The sequence below is a fragment of the Cupressus sempervirens genome, chromosome 2, assembly GCF_028749045.1.
Source record: "Cupressus sempervirens isolate cs-2001-9-10 chromosome 2, ASM2874904v1, whole genome shotgun sequence".
Lineage (NCBI taxonomy): Eukaryota > Viridiplantae > Streptophyta > Pinopsida > Cupressales > Cupressaceae > Cupressus > Cupressus sempervirens.
In genome coordinates this window covers 4,442,914-4,456,428 of record NC_143119.1, presented here as the reverse complement: position 1 = coordinate 4,456,428, position 13,515 = coordinate 4,442,914, and the positions used below count along the sequence as shown (strand labels likewise).

The 13,515-nt window shown below is 31.3% G+C and overlaps 1 protein-coding gene across 1 annotated transcript; it reads right to left on the bottom strand.

Moving 5' to 3' along the window:
- Window positions 1-4,750: 4,750 nt before the first annotated feature.
- LOC149570803 (putative leucine-rich repeat receptor-like protein kinase At1g68400) lies at window positions 4,751-9,391 on the bottom strand. Its single transcript, XM_089812368.1, has 3 exons — window positions 8,359-9,391; window positions 6,588-7,257; window positions 4,751-5,660 (listed from the first exon to the last, which is right to left on the bottom strand). Exons 1-3 carry the CDS (start codon window positions 8,983-8,985, stop codon window positions 4,921-4,923), a joined length of 2,037 nt encoding a protein of 678 aa, XP_089668494.1. The 5' UTR covers window positions 8,986-9,391; the 3' UTR covers window positions 4,751-4,920.
- Between the last annotated feature and the right edge of the window lie 4,124 nt (window positions 9,392-13,515).

The following is a 13,515-nucleotide window of genomic DNA, read 5'->3' as shown; positions in this document are numbered from 1 at the left end:
CCAATTTTCAATAATCAAATTTTCGTGATATTAGAAAGGGGTTTATAAGAATATAGTCACAATAATTTTTTACAATTTTTCTATAATTTTCCTCAATCAAGTTTTTTCGATTAATAAGTTTTCCTTTTTCAAGATCTACAACATAATTCTTTATTCAACAATCAATATAGTAAATTAATAAGCAATATGCAAACACTCAAAAAGACATGAAGTAGATAGATCTTTTAATAAAATTCTACCTGGTGAATTTTCAAACCATAGCTAAAATCTGAGACAATCTGTTAATGCATGCAAATCCAACCCCTTTAAAACTTTCAACAATTCTTTTGATCCAATTCTGAATTTTTGCTTTCAAAATCTCAAAACCACAACTAAAATCTGATACAATCTACGAATGCATGCAAATCTAAACTCTCTAAAACTCTCAACAATTCTTTTGATCCAATTCTAAATTTTGCTCTCCAAAACCTATGTAATTGCAAAATGAGTTTTAGATCTTTAATAAAGAATTCTCCTAAATTGGGGCTTTGATTGTGCAATCACGAGAGGGAACTCACTGATCAATTACTATTTATTACTTAATTACCTTTTACCTTTTCATGCACAACTCTTTTAGATATTTAATTACAAAATATCTAAATTTAAATAATTAGCTTTCTCACTTTAATTAATTTTCAAAGCATTTTTAATAATATATTTATAAAATAAATTAATAACATTATTTACATTTATTATTAAAATAAAAATCCTATCATTAAATTAAATAAATATAACTACAACACAATTAGAACTATAACTTTATCTTTAAATTGTATTCTTTTGCATTTTATTTTCCTCTAGTTCATTAATTAGTGCAAGCACTAATTAAAGCATAGTTTATTATTTAAATTAATAATCATAATCAAAGCTCATTGTTTAAATACAAGTCTAATTTAATTATTATTAAATAATTAATTATAATAAAGCAATATTAAATCTTTAATATATATTTTTTCTATTAGATATAAGAGTTTCAGAAAATACAAAGCAACCAAAGTACCACCACGAAAATCAACAAGGAGGCCAAGCCTCACAATGGAAGAACAATATCAGTTGTACAACACAACAAAAAGAGGAGAAGAAGGACTATCTAACTAAGAACATAATAGTAGTTGATCACCCAAGCAGTCCAAACTAAGGGACCCTCCATCCAAACGATACTTTTAAGTTCTTGAATCTGCATCAACCTGAATAAATCTTCTTTATTAGCATTCACTTTCTTACTAATTTCTCTGTTCAGCCTAATGCAAGCTTGCTCAAAAGCTTGCAGATCATCCAGGGTTCTACGCCATTGGTATCCATGCTTCAACTCATAGCAGAAAAAATTAGCATGCCCATCTTGAAGGAACCTTCTCATCTTGTCTTGCTCAATTAGCATAGTAGCCTACACCTGCAAAAAGATTTTAAAATAAGTAAGTTTTTGAAAAAAGCTCAGTAAGATCCCTCGACTTACCTTGGTACCTATCCTCGTTCCTACACTTCCAGATCTACCAGAGAATGTTAGACGACAATATATTCCAAAATAAATTGGTATCTTTAGGAAGACCATTGATATGACCAGTGATAATATCAAGAATATTAATATTAATAGGATAAACAATGCCAAACATTCTCCATATTTCTTTAGCAAAAGTACAATCTAAAAGAATATGTCTACCAGTTTCAAGAACTCTACATAAATTACAAATATCAGAATTAGATAAATCTCTCTTAATAGGCAGCTTGTCCAACATGATTAACCATCTGAAGCATCTAATTTTAGGCTCAATAGAATTCTTCCACAAGATATCAAAGTATTTTTTCCAAACATCAGCATCATAAGAAGAGTACCAAATAGCATTGACATGATCAATAATATTCGTATTACAATCAAGGATCCTATATATATTCTTGGCCTTAAGCAAATTTGTGACAACTCCACCAGGCCAGTTACATTTAAGATGCATGTGAGAATCAACCTGGCATATAGTGGGAAGACCATAACAACTTGCACAATCATGTTATAAGTTCTTTTATGGGAATTAGGGATATCATATTTATTTTTAAGCTCATCCCAAGGAGTGATATGATTCTGCTCAAAGAGGTCTATGAACTGTTTAATACCTTTCTTAGCCCACAGTCTAGCATAACACCCTTGGGTAATGGCCAAAGGTTTACCATTTAGGTGAAGATTCCACCAAATGGATCTTTCACCATGGGGTTGATTATTACAATGAAAATCCTAGTTAGTGATGAATTTCCTAACATGGTCCCAAGCCTTCCAAATAGATTTGAAAACCATGGAACCTTGGACCATGATAGGAAAACTACCAGTAATGACATCACAAAAGGGGAGATTAGTCCAAGATCTGGCTTTCTTAGGCACACCCCTCTTAATGTTGTTTCTAACCAACACTTTCCAAGGACAGTCACCCTCCATGGATTGAAAAATCCATTTGGCAGACAGGGCTATACCCTGAATTCTTAAATCCTTTAGCCCAAGTCCCCCAAGGGCCTTGTCATTGTGGCACCAAGCCCACTGAACAAAATGAATTTTATTATTACCCTTGCCATCAGAACAAAGAAATTGTGGGGTGGACTTCTAAATTTTAGCAATATGATAATTGTTAAAAAACCAAGCAGAAGAATAGTAAATGCTGTAAGAGGACAACATCTTTTGGCAAACCTGAATTCTGCCTGCCAGAGATAACACCCTATTATGCCATTTGTTAAGCTTCTTATCAATTTTTTCTTTAACCCATGACCACATGTCTTTGAGGGCAAGTTCCACCGAGAAAAAAATCTTTAATATTTTAATTCTCTTTTTGTCCAACTTCTTAAATTAAACTTTTAAATTAAATCTTTTAAACTGAAGTACATATTTAATTAATTTATAATTAGTTAAATATCATCATATTATAATTTCCCTTTAACCAATTTTCTAAATTTAGACTTCTAAATTAAGACTTTTAAATTAAAACACATATTTAATTAGTTTTTTAATTAATTAAATATTCACATGCTTTAATATTTTCCTTTTAATCAAATAATATTTAATTATATGATTAGCCCAAATATTATAATTAAATCATTTACCAAATAAATCACATAGCAAAATTCACATAAAAGCAACATTACCAAAATAGACCGGAACCCAAAATCGAACAACACAAATAAAGATAAATTCACAAATTTTTAAAAGGGTGGAAAGTCAGTTATGAGTCCTCCTTGCGAGACAAGTATTTAAGTTATAGTTGGGATTGGACCTGAATATTATCTCCTCATTCTTATCATTGAGTTATTGTGATAGGACACGCTCATCTTAGCAATTTAGAGAAGTCAATGCCCAGTACCTACATTCTACATAAAAGATGAGCATGTACATGTATATAAATATATCTAAACTAAACAAGCAATGATAGGGAGTGGTACATCATGTAGATCCCAACTAGTAGGTGATTACAACTCCCTCCCTTAACCACATCAAACACGACAAACAAAAAGATAAAATAGGCAACCACTAAGGTGTTTTTTAGTGGTGAATATTCATAATTTTTCAAATTTTAGAATTTTTTTGGTAGTAATTTGACTAATAATTTAAGATTTAATGCAACCTAAATTATCACATTATTATTAAATTTAGTTCTAAAATATTTTAAATCGTCCAATAATTTATTTTATTAAAAAATTTAAACTAAAAGATTCGCCACAATATTCGATACATGATTAGATTTGATTCATGTAAATATTATATATTATCGAAGAAATTAAAAGTAATCACCAATAATTATTAGTTACTTTAGGGATATATTACCAATATTTAGTTTTCACTATTGATTTAAAATATAATATAATTATCCTCATAATTTCCATGAGATAAAAACATGTTAAATTTTGATTTGTAATATTCCATGACAATTAGCGAACTTATTATTATTGAGATTCGCCAATATTTTCTACTAAAAAATTATGATTCCAAAATAATTGCCAATGTAAATAATATTTAAAATAGAAAAATTTAGAGATTCATCGATAAAAATAATTTAGTTTTTCAAAATAATGAAAGATTCACCAATAATTTATATTTTTTTCTAAATGGGGGTTTCTTAAAGTTTACCCTAACACACACCATACACATGCAAGTATGGGGTAAGTACCATAATAATTATAAGTCAAACATCAAGTGCTCAGATAAAATAATGCATCGTTACGAATATGAAATAATCATCATTAAAGCATTATCTGACATAGTTATGAAAGAAATCACATTTATTAACTATGAATCATTAAAGCATCATTAATGCACCATTAACCATAATCATGAAACAACACATGAAATATAGTCAACTAAGTAATCATCATTGATATATCTCTAGTCCAAGTTATGAAATAATATCCTTGAAACTCACACACTCATTAAATACGCATCAAAGAGTTTAATAAATATAACAGAAAAATAAACCATGAGTGGACACTACACTTATATAATGTGTATAAACAAGTCTTTGATCACACAATATACATCGATTGTACCAATATTTGAAATTTGTAACTTCATTGACCAAAAGATTTAAAATTCTAAAAGAAGTCATTTCATTACAAAATTATATTAATATGTTAAAAAGTGTTCAACAAATATTTTGAAAGAATTTTAAAAATATGAAAAGAATGTTGGACAATCCCTGCCATTTACCTTTTTGGCCATTTTAATTGTTGAAATAGTCATTTCACATAAATAAATAACTAAGAGCTATTTAAATAATAACAAAAATCAAAGAACATAAACATGCATGTAACCAAACGGTCTCAATTTTGTTAGAACTGTTTGACCAAAAAAACACCCAAAAAATGAGGCGGCAAATAAATATCAATGCATACAAGCCAAGTCTGGAAATTATAAATCTACAGGGTTCCAGTATGAAAATGCTCAGATTGCGGTGTGAGAGAACTGGTGAAGGAGAACTCCCCAGTGTAATCGCAAAATGAAGCCCCACTTTCTCCATCGCTGTAATCCATGGATCCAGTTTCCTCAGCCCTCTTGCAGATTTGCTCAATCTTTCTGAGCACAACTTCGATCTCAGGGCGCTTCTCAGGGTTCGAATCGGTACACCACATTGCAATCTGAAGAATCTGCAACATTTCTCCTTCGGCCGATTTGGCCAGTGAAATCTCCCTGTCGAACACCTCGCCCGTCCATTCCTCTCTGATGATTGAATTCACATAGCGGGGAAGATCGATGGCTTCGGGGCTTCCGGCTTTGCCGGGGGGAGGAGAATGAGCGGAGGGTTTGCCTGTGAGGAGCTCCAGAAGGAGTACGCCGAAGCTCCACACGTCTGCCTTGGGCGATGGTGTAAATGATGTGGTTTTAAGGCTCTCAGGGGCTTGGTAGGCCACCATTTTGTGGACTGTGGGAGAGCTGATGAGCGGTTGGAAGGCGTAATCGGTCAGTCGCGGCTCGTTGTCTGCGTCCATGAGAATGTTGGAGGATTTCAGGTGCCCGTGCGCGATTGGGATCCCCTTTGCGCTGCATTCTTTTTCTAAGTAGGTCAATCCTCTTCCCACTCCTACCATTATTTTCAGCCGCGCTTTCCAGTCTAGCGGCTTTCTGCTGTCTCCTGGAACTTTGTTGGATCCCCTGTTTCCTGTTGTGGACAAGAAAATGAATTAGTCTATAGAAAATGTTAAATTTATAGGATGAATCTTTTGGAATTTATGATATCAATGCGTAAGCGAGTTTTGAATTTGTAACTATCTGTGAATTCGATTGTGCAGCAAGCTTTTTATCGGCAATGGAAATCCTAAATTCTTAACCCTGACTTTTTGTATTTTCTGAAGTCTAATATCATCTATCTTCATTCATGAATGGTAAGTACGATCCAAAATATTAGTTGATAATAATATATTTCAAATTCAAAAAATCTATGCACTTAATTACATTAATAATATCGTTAAAACGTAAAATAGAAAGGGTTATGATCAGACAGCGCTAAAGGATAGCAAGTTTCTAAACTCTCTCTCAAGTCTAACCTCGTCCTGATTCATGAATGATAGAATATGATCGATTTTTTAAGCGATAAAAAATTGAACGCAATCAAATTTTAAAATCGATGCACAATAATAAAATGGTAATATCATTAGAACATAAAATAGAAAGGATTATGAACAGACAACAAAAGGAAACCAAGTTTTCTAGACCATAAACTCTCTTTACCGAAACCCTAATTCAAATCCTATTGTTTCTGTTTTGCCTAATTCAACCTTATTCTGATTGATGGATGGTAAGAATGTGACCGAAATATTAGGTGATAAAATCATATAAATGTTAATCTCATGGAAGCATATAATGTTTAAGCTTAATAAGCAGGCTGTGCAAAAGGGGAAACAAGGTCCCCGAACCCTTTACAACTCTAAATCCTATTTTTTTTCATTTACTCTATCTTATTCTGGTGTTGTATCCTAAAATATAACCCAAACATCATGACAAAAATATGTACTATCGATTTTAAAAATAAACGATTGATAAAATGTTGACGTGATTGAAGCATTTATCGAAAGAATCATGTACTGACCGTGCAAAAGAGAAAGCAGGGTTCCATTGGGAACGAAGTCATATAGGAGCAGTTTCTCTTCCTTTCCAAAATAGCCTTTCAAAGGCAGAATGTTCTGGTGTCTGAGCTTTCCCAAAAACATCATATAATCATCAAACTGTTTTTCCCCCAACTTACAAAACTCTCTTAATCGCTTAACCACAATTACAGAACCATTTTCCATAATTGCCCTGTACACAGTCCCGAAGTTCCCCTTTGTCATTAGTTCTGCAGAAGCCCGGAGCAATTCATCCAGTCCAAAGTTGGACCCATCAAAGAATATGAGCTTGTTAACATCATTGCTTTCATAGAAGGTATTACTACTTTTAATGCTCTCTTTATAAAACGACGCCTCTGTTATGCTGCTTGAATCTGCTACCTCATTATCCCACACGTTTTCATTGGGGAAAACTTTCATGCTACTAGAAGAATTTCTGCCGTTGTTAGCATTATTGAAACCTTTTTCCTTGTTCATATTTCTCTTTTTATAGAAGTACACAAATATGAGACTCAGAATCAGCAACCCTGCAATGTCTGCAACTACAATCACCACAATCAACCAGGGCTTCATCTTACTCTCACTTTTACAAGGCTTACCCACCGCATTTCCGCACAGATCAGGATTACCTAAGAAGGATTCATTACGGAACTTCTGCAGGAAGAAAGGAAAGGAATTATTATATTGATTTATTCTGTAAAACAGCAGTTTTGTGAATATTGCAATTTTACTAATGAGTAACAAGAATATTCATATTTTGTTTTCATTTTCATATTATTCCTTTTCTAATTTGTGCTGCAAATCTACTCTTTTCGTTTTCATATTATTCCTCATCTAATTTGTGCTGCAAAGCTATTTACTTCTACTCCTATGATCACTTTTCCTCAACACGCTTGGTTTTGGATAGGATTCCGAGTATACTGTTGATCTTGTTTTAGTTCTGATCTAGTAAGAACACGCACTACTGAACACACACTTTTTGCTCTTTTTTCAAGGTAATAGCCATTATATCAAAAAAGAAGATCACTCGTATTTTAACAAGATCAAAATATATGAACCCATATATCACTTCTCAACATGCTTCGATTTGGATAGGATTCCAAAATGTATGCATGGGTCATACATATGAAGCTGCAAATCTATATATTTCTATGATCACTTTTCCTCAACACGCTTGGATTTGAATAGGATAAAAACGTATGCATGGATCATGTGTATGAACTGTTTGATCATATTTTGCTCTGATCTAGTAAGAAAAGGCATTACTGGCCACACTTTTTTACTCTGGTTCAAAGGGAATAACCATTACATCAACAAGGAAGATCACTCCTATTGTAACAAGATCAAAATATATTGACTCATCTATCACTTCTCAACATGTTGGGATTTGGATAGTATTCCAAAGTGTATGCATGGGCCATACATATGAACTTGTTAACTATATTTTTGTTCTGCCTTGGTAAGAACAGGCATTAATGAAAACGCTTTTTTGGTTCCTCTGGTTTAAAGGGGATAGCTATTACATCAACAAGGGATATCACTCCTATTATAACAAGTCTAAAACATGTTGACCCCTATATTTTAACAAACAAAGAAGAAGATGAAGAGTATGCTTAAAGAGATGGGTCATTACTATCACTGGATAAAAGCTAGGGAAGGTTCTATATTACTTTATTAGCCATGGACTCTTCACTAATTGAACTCCCGAACCTGTGAACTACTGGTAAAACAGAACTAAACTGCAGAGAAAAGTACCTGAGAGAGGGATTTCGGTATCTTTCCCGTGAGATTGTTGAAAGACACGTTGAATACTGTCAAACTAGCCTGCTTAAGGTCAGGGATCCGCCCATGCAAATTGTTGTGCTGCAAGCTTAGCTCCGCAAGATAGGTGGGACGCGTAAGAGAGGAAGGTATAGAACCACTGATATTACTATTATTGAGTTGCAGGAATCTCAAGGCGGACATGTTCTGAAACATGTCCCCAATGGGGCCAGAGAAATTATTCCCATCTAAAAACACTCTCTTCAATTTGTCAAGCTTTGACAGATGAGGGAACTTTCCTGATAATTTACAGTTTCTCAAACTCAAAACCTTCAATTCTGAAAGCTCCGCTAAAGCTTCATCATCAATTGTTCCTCCAAGATTCACATCGTTAATGACCAGAGTTTCCACCGTGTCTGTACCATTCGAACATTTTATGTTAGGCCATTTTTTGGTACGATTAATGCAGGGATTCTCGGTAAAATTCCATCCTAGCACGTCTTTGTTTTGGAATGAATCCATCAATTTCTTCAGGGCATCTCCATCATCTCCATAGCCGAAATTTAACAGATTTAACAACACTAAGTTCATAAGAAGAAGAATCAAAATGGGTTTTCCCATTTTGATCTGATGATCACAGAAACAATCAGCAGACTTCTGATTTCAATGTATGTAGCATAGATTCTGCTAATCATATGCAAAGAAGGACAGACTAGATTCAGATATACCACTTTGTTCGTTATAAGCTGGGCGATTACACGAGCAAGAACAGGAGGAGCCGGCTATTGCGAGGAAATTCGAAAAAGAAAATGACAAATCTGCAGGCAATATCGATTGTTATTCCATCGAGGGAAAAGCATTTCACAGCTCAGACGAATTGTATATGATTTGGAAAATGTTCTCCCGCGATTTGCCGGCTTTGACAATTGTTATTGTGTCGTACATCATGTAAGAATCGTCGAACCTTTTCGATATAAACAAGACGTATCTTAGGTGAACCGTGGATTAAATTTGATGGGTACGAGTAAGGATTTTGGGAGTTATTATTATTATTATTTATGAAGTGCTGACGGATAAAACATTCATTTAGAACCAGAACATTTAGTTTTTTAATTTTTAAAAATATATGAAGACAAAAGTTTTGGAAGTGTTTGAATCACTTTTGTGAATGGTTGAATGTATTTTAGATAAGCAAGAACTATTTTATAATGTTACTTTCAAATATATGTCAATTTTTTAATAATTTTTGTCAACACATTCATGTTAACATTCATGTTAATACTAGATATCTTTTTATCGTTGCAGTTATGCCTTTCAAGTAATTGATGTCACTCATTCATGTTAATACATTAGATATCTTTTTATCGTTGCAGTTAGGCTTTTCAAAATGATTACTATGAAGCTGAATTTTAATTAGCATATTTATATTTGGAAAAGTAAATAGAAGAGTTCAAGAGACGTCTTCAAAATTTTAATTTTCAAAATTGAAAATATAAATAAATTATTACTTTTATTTATTTACATTCTGTAAATGTTTTGCTTTAGATTTTATTCTACACTTCTATTCATTTAGGATTAAAGTTTTGTTACTAATTCAAAATCACGAGACTTTGCACATATCAAGGTTGTCTATCCATTCTCAAGCTTATAAATCAAGTTTTGCTTAAAGAAACTATTACTTCTATATTAGTTTACTATTATTTACGTTTTGGACATGTAAAATGAGAATGTGACAATTACATTATTTCTTAAATTTTGAATTTTCATTTATAAATATGCTATATCAAAATAAAACTTAAATTCTTTATCTCTTCAAAAATTTATAAAAACATCTTAATAATGAGTGTTCAACAATTTTAGTGGAGTTGGGAGTTTTTAATTTGACATCATTGAAAATGACATAAAAGATCATATAGATTAAAATATTTTAGGTTCATGAAGATGATTTGTTGTTTTCTATATAGTTTATGCCTAAAATAAATCTTTCAATTGTACTCTTTATGTGTACATTTCTTTCAAGATGACTTGTTGTTTATGTCAATATATTCATATCATTACATTAGATTTCTTGTTGTCATTGTTCTCTTAAAATGATTAGGAAGTTGAATTTTAATTAGTATATCTACATTACAAAAAGGATAGACAAAAGAAGCTAAGAGATATCTTTTTTTTTTTTAAAATTAAAATTAAAAAATATAAATATACTACTTTTTATATTAGTTAACTATTATTTACTTTTCGAACATTGAAAAGGAGAATGTGACAATTACATTATTTCTTAAACTTTGAACTCTCATTTATAAATATGCTATATTTAAATTAAATTTGAATTGTTTATTTCTTCTGTTTTTTAAAAACATCTTAATGATTGTCAACAATTTTTGTGGAATTGGAGTCTTAAATTTAACATAATCGTAAATGACATAAAAAATCTTGTAGATTTAGTTTTTTACCTTCATGAAGCTTATTTGTATTTTTTATATAATTATATGTCCAATATACATCTCTTAAATTTACTCTTTAATGTGTCAATTTCTTTTAATATGTTATAAATGAATATTTTCATCTAGAACACACACAAATGACAAAAAAAATACCAAAACAAAAAATTAAAATGAAATAATTTATGAACTTATCTTCATGCAAGTGTAATAAAAAATGGAATAATAGTAATAATGTAAGAAAGAAAATAAATAGAAATAAGTTTTTGAAAATTATCTAAAAATATTAATAAATTAATGGTCATGCATAGATAATGTGGTCATGAGAAAATAAAAAAATTTATCTCTAAGTTGTTACAACTTCTTTTGATGGAATGCTCTTGTGGACTAGATTCTTCAAAATACTATAAAATAGGAAGTCATTCCCACATTATAATGTGCAAAATAAGAGTTGTTGCTAATGTAATGTCCCCCTTTTGGGTTTGCCCTAATTTTTTTCCCAATAATTACAAATTTCATTAAAATAAGAATTGTAAGATGGTTACAAATATGACTTTACCACTTAAAATGCCTTTTAACAAGGTAAATCCCAATTTAGATACTTATTTTTATGTAATTTCCTTGTTTCGTCCTATGAGGTTTTGAGAATGGCTTCTTTTAATTTGATCTCAAAAGATTCCTTTCAATCTATAAATTGCATAAAACTCTTTAATTTGTAATCATCCTTTGTATTATTGAATTCTGAATTGATATTTAGTTTGATTTAATTACTTCACAACCCACTCTTCTAAACATAAATGATTATACCAAGGGATTGGTAGTTCAACCAATAACATTGATGTGAATATATGTCAACAAGAATTCTTCAATATAAAGTAAGAATATAAACATTGTAACATGATCTTCCTTATTCAATACAAACTCACAATTCTATCAAAAAGAAGTAGATCCTAGAGTCTACTGACTATGAATGCAAACTATCATATGATTATTGTATGTTCACTTATTCATAGTTGTTACAAGAATATAACCTTTGAACCTTGTTTGGTAATTTTGTTGTTCTATAAGAAAGTGATGTATATCCTTGTGTGAAAATGTACTATATGAGGCGATTACTCTATTTGTAAGTGACATATGTTAGCTTATCTAACTTAGAGATTGGTTGATGAACATATATTCTAGCTACCAATAAATGTAATATTACCTCTATTTTGATAATTGAATTTTACCTCTATTCTGATAATTGAATTTCTCACTAAATATGACCTTGTCTCTCGTAATGAGATTTCATTAAATTAGTTTGCAAGCTATGAAATTGCAAATACATAAATTCTATCGAATGTGAGTTGTTATATAAGAGGGTAGGATGGTTGATATTGTCTTGACCAAAATGTATTATTTGGATAGCATATCGTTAAAAAAATTAAGAAATGTTGATTGATTTATATTTCTATCTTTGATTATATAATATGATATCTGTATAGCGGTTACTAATTGTGTAAGTATTGCAAACTAGATATTATCAACTGATTGGATTCAATAAATGTTGGCGATGTCTAAATTTTTCTATAGATTGTTGTTTTTAAGCTAGGAAGGTGGAGTAAAGTTTCTTTAAAGCAATTCAAGTTGGATACTTAGCAATATCTTTCTTTCTTTCTTTAAGGAGATATATCTATGTTCGTGAGGTTGCATAAAATCAAAGAAAGGCTCTTTTCTTGCAAGCTATGTACAATAGCTAGGTTCTATATATATAATTGTTGAAGCAAAATTGTATTGTATTGTGAAGAATAAGTTTGTTGTTAGGTTGAATATAAGATCCAACATTTGCATGTTTTTCCTCACACTGGGGTTTCTTGGGTATATCACGCTATTGTCTTATTGTGATTGGCTTCTGTTATTTATTTTACTTCCACTATTATTTGTTGTTAATTAACTGAGAGTATTGATTGGTATAAATCAGACATAGTTTATAATCTGTGAGTTTATTGTGTAATTAATTTGTATCTATGTTATGAGAAATTGCAATGGTATTAGAGCTCTAATCTCTGAATACAAAAGCAAGATTTGTGACGCAGATAATAGAAAAAAAATAATAGTTTTTTTTCTTTGGGTACTTTTGTGGGTATGACAACTAGTGTTTGATATGAGGGCATGCTTGAGGGTGTCTTATTCCTTATAATGGAAGTTTCAAATTACATATGTTCTAAAGGATAACATGTTGTAGATTTATGCTAGTACAATAGTGATGCCACTGATAAGTGATCATGTTGCTTTGGATTTGTATGAAGTCAATGAGGCCAAGGTTCAAAAAATCATTCTTGATGGAGTAGGAGATCATTTAATTCCTCATCTATCAGGGAAAGACACCGCAAAGAAGATGTGGAATATACTCGCAAGACTTTATTAGAGTGATTATTAGAGTCGTAAGATGATAGTCAAGGACAAACTGCATATTGCCAAGATGTATGAGGGTTAGTGAGTAACATCTTACTTGTCCAGGTTGACTCAAGTCAAGGATAATTTAGTAATTGTTGGAGAGATGATTTCTAAAGATGAGTTAGTACAGATAGATTTGAATAGTTTTTTGAAAGATTGGGATGTGTTTGTCAAGTGTCTTGTTAGTTGAGATTGTCTACTTGATTGGGCAAGGCTTTGGGATTACTTTGACCAAGAAAAGATACATGAAGGTGCCCAATGTGGAGATCAAACA